General features: G+C 36.6%; 1 protein-coding gene across 5 annotated transcripts in view; it reads right to left on the bottom strand.

Annotated features, from left to right (window-relative positions):
* Positions 1 to 338: 338 nt before the first annotated feature.
* Positions 339 to 16,719, bottom strand: part of IL1RAP (interleukin 1 receptor accessory protein) — a 136,092-nt gene continuing 119,711 nt past the window's right edge. Inside the window, exons 11-13 of one of the 5 annotated variants that reach the window (XR_009563732.2) lie at positions 12,345 to 12,923; positions 11,979 to 12,062; positions 342 to 1,121 (exon numbers count right to left, since the gene is read on the bottom strand). Coding sequence is in view for 2 of the 5 variants with exons in the window: in XM_030860792.3 (XP_030716652.1) it covers positions 12,205 to 12,923 (719 nt within the window). In the remaining 3 variants the exon portion in view is untranslated. Of the gene's footprint in view, positions 1,122 to 5,459; positions 7,988 to 8,834; positions 12,924 to 16,719 lie in introns of those variants that run through there. The other 4 variants (XR_009563731.2, XR_009563730.1, XM_060298291.1 and 1 more) reach the window with 4 other exon arrangements.

Raw genomic sequence — 16,719 nt, forward strand, 5'->3', positions numbered from 1 at the left:
CAAGTAGCTGTAGGAGATAGAGTAGTGGGCATTTGAGGCAAAGAGGACAGGAAGACATAGGGATGGTTAAAGAGTGTGATAGTTTGGAGAAACGAGAGTAGGTTGCTGTTATGGCTAAATCTCAAAGTAACCACCTCCGTGCAGTTTCACTTCTGACAGGGACAGGGCAGTTGAGATGCTAGGCATTCTAAGGACAAAAAATTTAAAAATTATACTGTACAAATTTAGGTTGATATGTACAATGGAATATAGCTCAGCCATCAAAAAAGAATGAAATAATGCCATTTGCAGCAACATGGGTGGACCTAGTGATGTCATACTGAATGAAGTCAGACAGAGAAAGACAAATATCATATGATATCGCTTATATGTGGAATCTTAAATAATGGTATGAATGATCTTATTTACAAAACAGAATTAGAGTCACACATGTAGAAAATAATCTTATGGTTACCGGGGGGAGAGGGGGAGGGATAAATTGGGAGATTGGGTTTGATATACAAACACTACTGTTTAGAAAATAGATAACTAATAAGGATCTACTGTATGCCACAGGGAACTCTACTCAATACTGTGTAAATGGCCTATATGGGAAAAGAATCTAAAATAGAGTGGATATATGTATATGTATACTGATTCACTTTGCTGTACAGCAGAAAGTAACACAACATTGTAAATCAACTATACTCCAATAAACATTTTAAAAAAACAACAGCAAAGTTAGGTTGAAATACAAAAGTTAACGTTCAGTAGTAACCGAGGATGGCTTGATCATTGCTGGACAATGGCTTATAAAGCGTCTACCATGGCTGAGACCTTAGGGAACATGGAGAAACTATGCAAACGGCAATAATCATGCTTTCAAGAAACTCTTATTAGGGCCCTATAAAACATGTAAACAAATCATTATATACGGGACAGGAAGAAAACAGCCTAACCCTTATCCCTCACACTTCCATTAATATGGGTCAGGAGAGGGGCTTCCCTGGTGGCGCAGTGGTTGAGAGTCCGCCTGCTGATGCAGGGGACATGGGTTCGTGCCATGGTCCGGGAAGATCCCCCATGCCGCGGAGCGGCCGGGCCCATGAGCCACGGCCGCTGGACCTGCGCGTCCGGATGCTCTGCAATGGGAGAGGTCACAACAGTGAGAGGCCCGCGTACCGCAAAAAAAAAAAAAAGCCACCTTCTCCTTGTGGTTTTCTATGAACACTATTTAAAATGGAAAGTCCCCTCGCAATACTCCTTATCCCATGTCTCTTCTTTATCTAAATCTTTAGAACTTATCACTATATAACATACTCTGTATCTTACTTACTTTACTTTTTCTCTGTTTCCACTAGAATGTAAGCCTAAGGAGAGAAAGAAATTTGATCTGTTTTGTTTACTGATGTGTTTTGAGTTTTTACAAAAGTGCTGGGCACAGAGTAGATGCTCAGTTAATATTGTTGAATGAGTGAATGAATGAAAAAACAGGAAAAATGCAATGAGAGATTTAATAGGAAAGAAAATATTTTCAGCTAATAGTATCAGAAAAATGATATTTGAACTGCACTTTGAGAGTGGACGTGGCTGATGAGTAGAAGGGTTTTCCCAGGAAGTAACAATTGGAACAAATTCACATTGATGGAAAAGTACTCAAGAAACATTGTCTTTCAGTTGGATTGGAGTGTTGACTGCAGAAGCAGGAAAGAAGTAAGTTGTTGAAGACAGGCTCAGGCTAGAGAACAGAGTATCCCAAGTGCAGGGTAAAGCAAACCAAAACAAGTTTTATTTTGTGGGAAAAGAGGTGCAGACTCTTTGGGACTTAGCGAAGTGTCATGGTCCAAGATGTATCCTAGAAAGACTAATTTGTTGGTGGTATACACAAGAGTTTAGAGAAGGGAGAGTAGAGTCATTGAGAGAAACTAGAAAAGCTACTACAAGAGGTGATGAGTCCTGAACCACAGTAGTGGTGATGAACATGGAAAGGAGGGCTGTAAGATATATTGTCTTGTAAGAGTTTCTTGACCCCTAGAGTAAACCAATATATTATGCAGGGTGTTTGGAAGAACTGATCTCTTAATTACCAATTAACCCTGCATCAACACAGTACTTTATTCATTTTTCCCGTATCATCTGAATTTTAAAATAATAAACAGGTTTAATTTTCTTCTTCTTAAATACATTAGCGAGAAATACTCTATGGTACACTGTAGGTAGAAGGTGTTTATCACAGCTTAATGTCCTGTCATTTTGAGCCTATTTAATAACAAGATCACAGATAGAACATCTGCCAATGAGCATGACGCTGATTCCAGCATCAGCTGTAATTGCAAATAGTGTGGAGCAGGGATGAGAGTCCTTTATTTGGAGGTGACAACCAGGACAGGCGTGGTACAGCTGGGACTCTTTCTACCCCTACTTGATCATGGATCATCTGTCCCCAAGCAATGCCAAGGGTAAAATTTAGTGGTGTTGGATGTGGTGCTGGGAGTCCCAGGATTCCAATATCGAAATTCATTTTACACAGTGATGAACAAAATCCTAAAATGGTACCTTTTATAGAACACTGCATCTATAATGGAGTGGAGATGGAAGAAAGAAAGAGGCAAGGCTCTTATTACTTTCTTTCCAATGATATTGGTCATAATTAATTTATTTATTTAACAAAACATCGCTGGAAAAATGTTATGTTCTCGTCTTCTTGCTAAGTGCTTAAATTAGAGATTCAGTATATAGTATCTGTCCAGAGACACTTACAGGACAGTAGGTGAAAGAGAAATGCAGAAATGCATAATTCAATAACAGAAGTCTTATGAACAATACAACTACAGAGGAAGGAGTATCCAACTCTACCAGGGAAATTTTATAGGTCTGAAAACATTTGAACTGAACTTGAGGCATTGGCAGAGCTCTAACATGAAGGAGGAAAAGAGTGGGCCTTCCAAGCAGAAGTAACATTAGCAAAGGCAAATAGAGCATAAAAGTGCATGTCATGTTCAGAAAATAGAGTGCTAGCATGTATGCAGCTCATATTCTTAGAATTCCTGGGGAGAGGAGAAAAATTTTGAAAGAATTTTGGGAAATAGATGAACAAGAGTTGATGAACAAATGACTCAGGATGAATGGGGAGGAGAGAACTCTGAGATCTTTATTCACTTTGGGCAACTCAACTAGCATTTTATATACTTATGAAGAATCAATTCCTTAGACATCTGACTTTGGATTACTTGGAAGGAATCATAGATTGTACCTTGAAACACACAGGAAAGTCTTGCTTCATTATTATTATATCAACTCCTAGAATATCAGAGATAGAAAGGCACATAGTGATCCTTGAATTGTATTGATGGGGGAACTATGGCACAGTTAGTGATTTGCTCAGCATCTCACAGTAAAAGAATTATAGTTTGAATTAGATCTCAGATCTCCTAACTCCATAGATGTTGATGTTTATACACTATATAATTTCAAAAGTAGTTTCCATTTATTTTTTGGCATGGTGAAATATATGGACATATATCACAATAGAAAGGTCCTTGGATTTTTGTTTGGGTAAAAGATTAGGGCATAAAGCTGTTAAGAAGTCAGAAGGTAACATTTTCTTCAGTCTAATTTACAAAGTAGTGACCTTAGAACTTGAGGTTAAAATTGGTTTGGAGAAATTGGAGGTAACAGAGTTGACCTGTGAAGAGGCTCCATGTAAACAATGTGTCTTCTCAAAGCTACTGGCACCAAGCAGTGACAGAAAACAGATAACGGAGGAGAACAGAAGTAAGCTGTTTAGCTTTACATGTGAGAAATGCATGTTACAGGAACTAGGTCTAAACAGACAGAAGTACTGTTTACTATTTATTATTATTAAGTCTTATTGAGAAGAAGACTTGCATCTCTTAAATATTTTTCCAACTATCACTAGACCTTGGATACTGGTGTGTATGTATATGATAGGGGAGGGGGTTATTTATGCATTACTAAGTAAACCAAAGAAGCACAAAATTATAACATCCTACAGAGTGTCTAGTCTAACTCCAACCATTTGGGGTAGGGGTCTTAGAAGTCTGAGATACAGGGGAGAAATGACTTGATTATTAATATATAATCATTTCACTTCAGAGCTAAGACAAGAACCTGAGTTACTTCAAAGAGAGCAATTACCTGCTCATCCTTCCTCCTGCAGCAGCTGCTTTTTGGAATAAACAGTCACTGCCAATCTCTTTAGAGGCAAGCCCAGAATAAAAGTTCTATTTCAGGACTCAACCCTGGACCAAGAATATGGCTAACCAGCTCCGTTTATCTCATCCATCTGCAGTTTTCAGAGCCTGCCTGTCTCTTTGTCGAGTAGAACAGAAAGAGGGGAGGGGAGGAAAAGAAAGAGAGAAAGAAGAGAGAGATAGACAAGAGACAGAAAGAGAGACAGAGACAGAGATACCAGGACTGCAGATGATATAATTCTTCCCCATTCTATAATCTCTCACCAGACAGAAGAAATGCCCTAGCCAGAACAAGACAGTTAGCTCTCATTTGAGTTGTGGCATCACTACAGCTAGTTAGCTTACCAGGTTAGGGAGGCTAACCTCCCTAGGAAGGCCAAGAACCAGTCACTTTCCTTTTCTGGACTTCAATTTAACTGAAAAATAAAGGGCTTTCTATGTTACAGTACTGGCTTTAAAATATGTTCACAGATTCTTTGATAGTCCTCCCTTCAAGAGCTGAATTCCTCTCTTCTTGAGTTTGGGGTGGACTTAGGGACTCATTTCTAACCAATAGACTATTGCAGAAGTAATGATATAACACTTTGGAAACTGGATCATAGATGACACTGAGGCTTTCTCTCTCTCTCTCATCTCTTCCTCTGGGGTAAACGAGCTGATGCATCATGATGATACTCAAGGAACACTATGACCCTACAGGGAGGTCCATATGGCAAGGGACTGAGGCTTCCTACCAACACTCATGTGCCTACACTTGGAAGTGGATCCTCTATCCCCAGTCAAGCCTTCAGATAGCTGCAGCCCTGGCCAACACTCTGACAGTAACTTCATGTGTAACTCTGAGCAAGGACCACCCAGTTAAGCCTCTCCCAAATCCCTGACCCACAGAAAATGTGATGCCGTCAATATTTGTTGTTTTAAGCTGCTATGGGGTAATTTGTTGTATGGCAATGCAAAACAAATACCGTCATTTTTCAACTTCTTATTTTTTCAGAGACTACGATTTTTTTTTGTAGTCTTCAGTGTTTAGAGTCATATGAAATTGTATTATCTATTTCCTAATTTTTAGGTATGAATGGTTACAGTTAGACCATGTACTGTGGGAAGTACCCTTAGGATTCAGCAGGTTAAGGAGCTTTTTTTGGACCTCTTCTCTTCCCCTAGCTTTCTTTAATAATATCATCATCATCATCGTCATCGTCCCACTACCAAGCATGTAGTTTACACATTTTACACGTTCACATTTATTATATAATTTTACCTTTTACAACAATACAATGAGGTAGATATTATATTTTTTTCCCATTTTATACATGAGGAAATTGAGTACTTGAGAGCAAAAGTAACTGGTTGAAAGTCACATAGTTTATAGAAGAATTGTTACTCCAATTCAGGTCTTCTGACTCCAATCTAATATTTTTTGCACTGTATCAAGAGCCCTTATAATAGAAGTGATCATTCAACTTTATTTCCTCATACCTGACATCCACTCCACATTTTAGCTTTCAAGTCTGATATTTGGGAATTTTTACATATAACCCTTCTCTTTTTTATTGCTGAGGTTTCTGAATAACTGAGCGGGTTCATTTATTCTCCCTTTTTTTCTCCTGGTACTTCTTAAAAGTCATCTAATTGTTTTGCCTATAGCCAGGTGTTATACTTTAAACACTCTCCTATTCTAGGTGACTGTTTACATGTCTTCTGGCTCTCTTTGGCTATTCAGTTAAGTAATTTCATTGGTGATTTCTATAATTTTATCATCTGTATTTGGTTTTCTCATATTTTATGTAATTTCATAATAAGATATGAAAATAAAAGACTCAAATTTCAGGATTTGGGAATCAGTTGTAAGTTTTGCACTTTAAGGAAAAGATATTATCTAGAATATTAGGATTTTTTAACCTCTTTACTCCAAATTTGTAATATATCACTATTGATTTTTCACTGAAACATTTGCAGGTATTATAAGGATAACTTGAGGCAATTCTCCTTTACAAGATTATGCATATAAATCATTTTGGTAGATTTAGCAGTCTGGAGTAACCTCAGTTTTTAAATTACAAATTAATTGCAAGCATATGACACAGTTTTTGACAATGGAAAAGTAATAAGTTGTTATGTATGCCTTTGTGTCTTAAGTGAAAAATAAATAAATGCATATCAGATTGTATGTTAAGTTTTTTTCAATATGGCAATAGAGTATTAATGGTCGCATCACCTGGAGCAGGATAAAAATAGCTCATGATCTGAATTCAGAGTATATTTTGAATCTTCCTGCTTTCTTTCCATGAGCTCATTTCAAAGAGAATTCTTCCCTTTTAAATATTTTTAAGTGTTTTGAATTGTCCAAAATGAAAACTTTGTAAATTATTCTCTGAAGAATTTGGAGTGTGTCAACAATCTCCTCACTACACTAGAACATAAAACCTCTTCTTTGTTCAACATTATAACTTATAACCAAATAATATTAAAAACAATTATATACGTATATGTATAACTGAATCACTTTGCTATACAGCAAAAATTAACACAACATTAGAAATCAACTATACTTCAATAAAAAAAAAAGCTCCTTGAGCACTGATCTTCACCACCCCAAAGAGAGCTTTTCCTCATGATCAAATGTTATTTCACAGTATTAAAGGAGTCATACAATAATTCAGATTTTAATACAGAGAATCCAAACCATAGAGCAGATGCACAGATAGCAGCAGACTTCGTAATGCCCACTCTAGCATTTGTCTCTTCCTTCATCTAAGCTTTAACGTTTTCAGTTTGAATTCCCTCTTTAGCTCTTCAGATAAATGGATAAGTGATGCTTTCTAATGACCATGTTACATGCTCTGCTGTGTTCTAAATGTCTTCAATTCTTCTGAGGCTCCCTGAATATTCAAAAATGAAATGGCTCATTGGCAGATAGTTTGAGCATCACATTCTTAGAGAGCTAACTAAAGCCACTGAATGGAAATTAACCAAATACAGAAACTTTCCAATTTTTAAGAATTCTTCCTCTTAACCAGAAGCTATATGTATTATGCATTCCTTCAACAATTTTTCATTGGGGAACATTTATATACAAGGTCTACACTTTTCTGTACACTGCTTTTTTTCACAACTGTCTGATTTGACACTTTGGCAACCTGAGGTGGGGTTTTGGTAGCAAAGTCCTTCTTTCCTTCATTATCAAAATATGTGACATATCTCAATTTGAAGGTCCCTTGACTCTTTAGGCAATCTCAATATCTCATTCTTAGACACAGACAATGCTATGTGTTCTTCCAGTTCTATTTCATTCTCCTCTCCAAGGCACACGGGAAAACTACACTTTCCAGCCTTCTCTATGAACAGATCAGTACTTGTAGCTAGTTCTGGCCAAGAGTAAGAGTATTAAATGTCATAATTAGTCTGGAGTGTAGAACAGCAGGAAGCTACACATTTCAGATGGGAATGCTACAAAAAAGTAAGCCCCTATACTGGACATGTAGCATATACAAGAAATAAGTCTTGTTGTATGAAGCCACTGAAATGTTGGAGTTATGTGTTAGCACAGCATAGCTTATGAGATTTTGATTAACGTATATGATAAACTACAGCAATCCCTTCAGATTCCAAATGTCAGTGTTTGATGTTTCAAATATTAAAAATATATTCTATTAACTGCTCATCTATGCAAATATCTCCTCGTGCTGAGGCAACTCCAAGGGTTAAACTTGTCCTACATTTTCATGTACTTCCTGTAAACACCTTGTTAAAAGGATGATTCGTAGTCCTCCTTAGCTGGAGAAAATCAGAGCCTATAAGGGTAAAAGAGTAGTTAAAGAAAGATAAAAATTAATGGTTCTTAAACATTTTGTACATCAGAATCACCTGGGAAGTTTATTCCAAGTGCAAATCTGCCCCACTCTCTTGAGTGGGGCAGATTTGTAGACCTTCATTTAGTTAATATTGCATGGGGTCAAGAAATATGTATTTTAATGTGAAACCAAACTGGTTCTGATGTGGGTGCATCAAGAATACGCTTTGAGAAGGCTTAGTCTGGATTCTAATAAAGGCTCTCTCTTCTTATAGCTTGAATAGTATAAAAATGTAAGACTAGTTTGAAAGAATTCTCATAGGTAGTTGTTTGTTTGACCCATGGAATACCTTATCTGAATTATCAAGGGTACAATGTTAAAATGCAGACTCCTGGACAATGTCCACTACCTAATAAATCAGTCCCTCTGGATTAGGAGCTTCACCTGAGATCCTCACTTGTAAGATGCCCCCCAAACAATTTTTAGACACAAAAAGTTTGAAACCAGTGCCATAGGGATTGTTTGTCCTTCTGCACACATTTTTATGATTAGTTCAATTTATTATTCATGACTTCTTCATGAACATTAGTTCAGTAACATTAGTTTTACCGACCACCTCAAATCTTCACACTGTAAGTGAATATATTATTACTAGAGTTTTTACTAGTTATAAGAGTAAGTAATTGGAACCCACAGTATAAATCATAGCTCCTGAAAGATTATATTTAATTTTTAAGATAAATGGTGAACATATTTTTATTTTGCATTAATAAAAATACAAATTATTTATTCGAGGGGAAATTATAATATGATCATAGGACCTAGAAGAAAGAAAAAGATTCTACTTTTTAAATGCTTAGATGTTATAATATTTTTAAATGAAATTATATAAAATCATAAGATGACAAGGCCAGATGACACATCAGACAGTTGATATGACATTTAATTAACTGTGTGTGGGTTTACATTAACTGCCTTTTTGATTTGAATGTATAATGGTTCAAATTAAATAGTTCCAGTTAGGTGGCTTTGTAATAGACGTACTTCCAACTGAATCTTACAAGAGTAGTTCTACAGTTGACACTGGATCAGGTGTCCGAAGCTTAGATTAGAGGCCCAACCCTATCACTAATTGGCTGAGGGTCATTAGGAAAGTCACTTAATCTGGATAATATGTTCCTGCTCTGAACTGCTTTTGTGCTAAAAAAAATGATGTAATAAAATTGATTTGTAAGCCATAAGTAATTATGCAAATGGAAATTTATGCAACCACAAGAGTGATTTCACTATGTGTATAAAATTTGTCAACAAATATTGAGCACTTACAGTGTGCCAGACACTGTGCTATGAACTTACATGCATTATATCATTTAATGCTCGCAAAGTCCAATGAGGTTAATAATATTATCTCCATTTTAGCTAGCAGGAGATGGAGGCCCAGAGAGCCCATAGTCAAACAGACAGTTAGGAGAGAAGCAGGACTCACATTCATCTCTACTTGACTTGAAACTTACTCCTAAATAGGCAATTTTCCTATGTAAATGATGTCCATTTAACTTACAATCATATTAATTCAGTTATGAATATGCATGACCCAAGAGGAAATTTCATTCTTCTTATTCACCCACTGAAATATATGGTACTGAATACTGCATTCAATTGTAGCATGTTGGGTCAGGGAATAATGACATAACCTCATCGCTTTTCTCCATACAGTACAAGTATGGTCTATCATCTTTCTGACCCTTGTATAGCTAATGCCAAAAATTATGACTTTATATTGCTTACACTGTACTTATATTGTCAATGGAAATTGATACTGACCAACATTTAGCTTTTGAGAACACCATGATTATCCAGCTATTCATTCATAATAAGAGCTCAGGTGTAATTTTCCATGCCTCTGCCACTAGTCCTTTCACTTATTTTCTTCACTTAGAAAATAATTTATAAATCATAAAAGTAATGTCTTAATTTACCCAAAGATATTTTATGGTTTGAGATACTGTGCTAATAAGGAATAAGACTGATTATAGGTAACTGCATTCTATCCCTTTTTGGGATTTGGAGCAACTTACATTACCCACTATTTAACAGATTTAGAGAGAAACTACTCTCTGTCTTCCAAGTGAAGATTCTTGAACATAAATCAAGAATGGATTAATCCCTTCAAGAAGGAATGCAGTGTAGAACACGGGTTGTGCTCAATCATTTTCTGCTGGATATTCAGGTAGATATTCAGGCCTGTCATTTCCTAATTGCAAGTTCCATGTTGAGTCCCATTTACTCTGGAGGGCCCTACTTCCTCATCTTATTTCAGCAGGAGAAGGATCTAATTGTTTCTGTTTTCATTTTTGAATTCTGTATTTCTCTCCAAGAGGAGTAGTGGGATGAAAACTCTGGCTTCTTTCTCCACCTCTCATTCACTATTAATAACTGAGAATGGATGACACCCATTGGGCCATAGCTCACTAGCAGCCAGGGCTCATATACTGAAGGTGAGCGCTCATGTCTGGTATGACCTTTGGCTCCTTTTACTCTGCTCCTGGTCAGGAGCAGCAGGTTGAGCTTCTAATTTTTTTTACAGTAAACCCACCAGGCAGAGGCCCTTTACAGAGTAGATGGAAGGCACACTATTTTCCAGCTTTTTCTCCTTAATGGAGTGTTGGATCAGATCAGCCCTATTCTGAGTGTCCAGATGTCTTCAATTTGGGGAGGAAATAAATGTCTTCCATTATTTCCTTAGGGCCAGTCTGTGTTCTCCAGTCTCAGAATCACCAGGGTTATTTGGATCTTCATTTGACATAAGTTTTTTGGGTGAATACCTTCATTTTGAAATTACAAACTAGTGGCTCTCTGGGTAAATGCACGTTCATGTGTTTTGGTTGGTTCTTTACTTTTTTCTTTTCTTTTCTTTTTAAGTAAAGGTCATTCCATAATTGACAGATTACATAAAAATCTTGATTTTTAGATTCTTTTGAAAAACTGGACAATCTTCCAATACTGGGGCTAAATCAGTGACAGCAATCTAGTGGAGCTGAGTAGAGGATGATCCCTTTTAAAGAAATATATACTCTTCAATTGCCTCCAGGCTTAATCATCTCTATTATCTCCCTGACTTGGAAATCAAATGCCATGTGCCTTTTATGATTGTGTTAAAATGTTTAAAGAAATACTTATCTATACCTATTTCCCTATACACATGGGTACTAGATGGAGAGCATTGTATTATACTTATATCTGGCCCCCTTTTCTCTTTTTTCTTACTTTTGATCCTTGTAGGCACTTGAATTGACTATTCTCAGAATTCTGAATGAGAAGAAGGGATTGGTATACCAAAGTCTACCCTAAACCCTTAACGGTACTGAATTTTTCAGGGGTCATTTCTAAAAATATAATGATATTTTTGTATAAACCTCCTTTTCCTTTGAGACATTTTCTTACTCTCTTTTGGTCTTTCTCGGATCACTTTTATACATATTAGAAAGAAACTAAAGAGACATCTCAGTTTTCCTAGTACCCAAACCAAATTTCAATTTCCTTAAAGGGAATTCTCTTCAGATATGAATTTAAAAGCCATAAAAGGTAAAAGGGAGAGAGAGAGGTAAAAATTTGTTAGTACAAATTAAATCACATAAAAATATAACTTTATTGATGCTAACAACTTTAGGCAGTTTAGAGAACACTAATTTACAGTGAGACAGAGGACACCATGTATCCCTGCGTGGGAGTATTTGGTTCTTCCTGGGAAAATGTGCTGTAGGTTTTCTGTTGAGCTTAGTCCTACAGTTTCCATCAAAACCAATTTCTTTCCATAATGCTCGCTCAAGATATACATACCCTGTAAGTGTCATAGCCCAAGTACACCTGACTGACTTATAACATGAGGTTGGTCAACAAACTCAGAGGAAACACAATAAAATTCTTTGCTCCATTGAAAACCATTGGGCAAGAGAGAGGATCAGACTTTAGGCAACTTGCACATACTGACCTTCTAGGGCCCAAGAAGAGTGTGCTCTTCTGAGGCCGTTAGAGGCAATAAGTCTGGATTCGGGTCCTTCGGATCTTTTGTCTCCTAGAAATAAATTGTTTTTAAAAATCAATAAAGGGGACACAATCTGATAGTCCATTAGATGATAAAAATGTCAATTATTCCCATAGGTTCATGAAACAAAATGGGCTGGTAGAAATAGCAGCCACCCCCCACCACACAGTAATTATAGGATATAAAAGTCATTGTTGTTGGATAAATCCGTGAAATGGTGAAGAGCAAGGGCAGAGATCTGGGGAGCAGGGGGTTCCAATCTGGTGTCATTTTGTATCCACTGAGTTTCTGACTCTTGGGGAACAGGCTTACAGAGGTGTGTCTCCCACTGGGGCTGGGTATGAATCTCTGCCCGGCTTTTGCTCCTAAGCTGACTCTCTCCTTCACAGTAGGTGACACAGCAGCGACAGGCTGCAGAGGGCTTCCCTCTGTGCTTGGACATCGTGTCTGGAGCTGGAGAGGCATCTGCAGCCCTCCCTGAGCTCTGGAGTTCTGGGGGCTCTTTCAAACGACTTCTCCTCCTTTGAACGTGGTCCAGACTGATGTCAGACTGGGAAGAGCAGCTCTCATTCCAGCCAGAGCTGGCACTCAGACTTCTCAGGGGAAGAGCCAATCGCAAGGCCTTCCAGAATTTAGAACCAGAATGTTTAGACTTTTCTCCCTTCCAGCTCACAAAAGACACAGACTCTTTCAGCTGCAGGATGCTTGGGTGTGGATGCTCAAGGGGACGATACTCAACCACAATGAGCTTCGTGGCAATGGAGTTCTGACACATGACACCCAGTTTGAACTCCAGCATGCTGATGCTCTTTTCTGTCACATAATCTGGGCTCAGGACAACAATCATCCTCCGGCTCCTTTGAATGAAGTCAAAAACTGCTTCCACTGTATCTATAGGAAAATGGAAAGATAGGACAATGCCTAGTGAAAACTTATATAGGTTTCAGTTCATTGTTGACAATCCTGCAAAGGACAGGCAATGAACACTTGAGAATATAAGATCTAAGTGTTAAATAATCTACCCAGGTAAGGAATCTCATCTACACTACTGTTATCAATGGTTGCAAAGTATCTGCTACCTTTAAGGATGAGGAATTAACCACCTCTAAAAGCAGCTAATTTCAGCTCCGTTGGTAAATAATTTCTTGTTTTGAAATTCCTTCCACTTTTGTCCAGTGGTCTTGGATCTGACATTTTAAAATATCTGAAATATTTCATAATTCTTGTGATCTCATTGTATTTTCTTCTCTTCTCTAGATTAAATGACTTCATGAATTTTATGTTATTCTCCATATGATGCAGTATCAAGTCTCTTCCCCACTTTTATAATTTTTCTCTTAATAATATTCAGTATATATAAGTGTCTCCTAAAAATAGTACCCTGAACAGGACTGAACATAATGCTCCAGACACAGTCTTATCAGCAAAGGTCAATAGGGCATTATTACCTCCTAAGATCCACAGAGTTATAGTTCTTGCTACTTAAAATGTTTGGATATAGCAGACAGTTCATAGTATCGACCATGTTGTCAACCAAAATACTCTTTCTTTTTTTCTTGTGTGTATGTGTGAAGGATTGGCCTGGAAATCAATTAAAGGGTCAACAGTGATGACAAAAATGACTGTTAAAAATCAGGCAATAAGTTGAGACCTTGCATGAAGCATTCAATTCTAATAGTTATTGAGGTGAATTTGGACAGAACTCACTGGAAAGTTCTTGAGATAAATGGAGTGCTTAACTCACTGTGAGACTTAGGAGCTTAAACAATGTGATTTTCTAAAGGAAAGGCATTCCAAATTTATAAATGGCAGCCATTGACAACTCTGAAAACAGGTACTGTGGACAGACCATGAGGTTGAGTACCTATGCTTTTGAGGCCAGGGGTAAAACACTGACAGAGAAACTTTTCAGCCTGTGAAGACAAGCTGGAAGTTTTCAGTGAATTGGATCATGAATTTGACAGGGAATGAAGGAACTGTGCTCTTTACAAGATTATTTATTTCCAGTTGATGAACTTAACATGAATTTGAAGGAAAATCAAATGAAACATGCTCAGTGTTTAAGAACTTTTGACTGGTTTTATCAAGAGCATTAAGTGTTTTAGACAATTTTTGTTGCACTCTTAAAAGATAAATCTAAATTTTCACTTATCTTCAAAGCCCGCGCGCGCGTGTGTGTGTGTGTGTGTGTGTGTGTGTGTGTGTCTTGGTAACTCCTTTGTCCTCTCTGGTGCTACTCAGAGTTTTATGTTGCTCCCTTTCACAAATCTGAGAATGTAAGGGTAGGAACTCTACTGTTTCTCCTGTATCATGATAAATATGATATAACCCTTAGATAACATGGATAGTTTTTCAACAAAAGGAACATGTGCACTCAAATTGTGTGTGGGGGGAGTGTGAGTGAGTGTGGGTGTGGGTGTTTCACTTCAAAATAGTCACTTTAGAAAAATGTTTGCTCTGTCCAATGATGGTACCACTGTTGAAAATAAAACATTGTCTTAGATCCTCTCAAGAAAATTGTCTTTAAAGCCTATGGCTTTTTTTGTTTGTTTTTAATTTTGGTACCTCACCCTGAAAATGGAGGATTTGCATTTGAGAGAGGGTAATGCTAAAAAAAAACCAAAAAAAAAAACCCAAATATGAATTGTGGAATTCCAGACATTGAGGAATGGATATAGGATATGCTTCTCAGATAAGGGTTGGGCTATACCTAGGGGTATTCACATAGTACTTTGAAGGAAACTGCCTCCTTTATGGCCTATTTTATTATCTTCCATATTATCAAACTTCATATTTGAGGATGTTAATTATTACTATTTTTTAATGCTGAGTATTATTTGGCGAGGGCATCTTAAATTAGGTCGTTTATTCTGTTTGGCTCAAAAAACAAAACAAAACTGAGGTGTGGCTGTAGATGGATAAGATCAGTTTTCTGGTGTCGTAACTAAATTGGTTTTGAAGTCACAGTTTCTGATCTAGAGCTCTTCACTGTTCCAGAACACTCCGGCGTGTAAAAGTTGTAATCTCCTTGGTATTAACTTGAAAGTAGAAAGAAAACCAAAAGAAAACTAGGGCTGTAAATTTGTTCTTTAGTTTACTGGTGTATGAAAGAGTAGCAAACCTCTTTCTCTCTCTCTTAAAACTTGAAGTACAGATAAAAAAAATGGGGGCACCTAATTTGGAAGATGAATCTGAATTCAAATATTGGTTTCTCCATTTATCTTAATATTTTATCTTAATAGTATAATCATTTATTGTAATATCTATAAAAGTTTGAGTTCATCCATCTATAAAATGCACATAATGAGAGCAGAATTGTAGGACTGTTAGACAATTCATTGATACCTATAGGTAAATATCTAGTGCATGGTGCACTTTTGAATTAATCACCTTGATTCAATTATTATTCAATAATAATAATACAAAATTGAATAACAACATTATTATAGTTAATAACAATATTATATATTGTTTATAACAATAAAAATAATACATAAAGAACATATAAAAATAATGTATAGACTAATGATTGATTCTAATGGTAACTTTACAGAACCATCTTAAAATGTGTATTTTAATTTTTAAAATTCTGTCTATTCAGTTTAAAAAATACTACTGGAATACTTAATCTGTTAGCCCATGCTAAAAATACCTCATATCCCTTGAGTAGAAACAGAGAAATAGACAAGTTGCTGAACATGTCTCTTCTGTTATACTGCAAGTTTACTTGTGTCAAAGACTTAGTAACTTCAGTGAGTGACTGAAAAATACATCTTAAAAGTTTTAATAGGGTCAGTAATAGCCAGGTAGCCATCATATCCAAACTATTGATATTGAAACTGCTGATACTGAAAATAGTCACCACTGTGTTCCAGTAAGTCATTTTCAAAGTTGGAAGCAACTTCAGGATCATCATTACTTATACAGTGCAAAAAAACCCTTTACAAAATCTCAATAATATCCATCAAATCTCTGCTTGTACATCTCTAGTAATGGCGGTGGGGCTAATATCTCCAAAGACTGTGAAATACATTATTGTTTAGCTTTGCTTTACAGTTGCTTCTTAAATGAGTAGAAATTGTTTTCTTGTAACTTGAATCCATTGATCTTAAGTCTACTCTTTGGAGACTGGTTTGAAGCTGGGAAATTCTTCAGTAGGAAAATTTTTACTAAGCTAACCAGCTCAGTTATAGAGATCCAATAAATAATCTTGGAATAAATGAATAAGATATTTTTTAAAAGAGCAAGAAATCTTTCCTGTCACTACAGACTTAATATTAACTCAAAAGAAAATGCCTTTCCAAATATTTATCACTGATTTGTTTGAAATTTGTGATAGAAATGCATATTTGATTCCAATTATCACCTATTAACTAACGGCAAAGCATTAGTTAATTGATCTCCTTTCAAAGCAACTGCCTTAGGGTTGTATTAAAACCTATAAAAGGTAAGAGATTACTGTAAACTGCCCAAGTTTCAAGTTGAACAAAAAAGGAATAGGCTTGTGTCTTTATTTTAAAACTCTCTCCTCTCTCTCTGCCTCTCTGTTATTCTCTGTCTCTATTCCCCATCTCTCTCTCTCTCCTTCTCTCTCTCTCTCTCCCTCTGATTCTCTCTCTCTTTCTCAATCCACACACACACACACAGATACATACACACATACACACACACACACATACACACACAT

The sequence above is a fragment of the Globicephala melas genome, chromosome 4 (assembly GCF_963455315.2).
Source record: "Globicephala melas chromosome 4, mGloMel1.2, whole genome shotgun sequence".
Lineage (NCBI taxonomy): Eukaryota > Metazoa > Chordata > Mammalia > Artiodactyla > Delphinidae > Globicephala > Globicephala melas.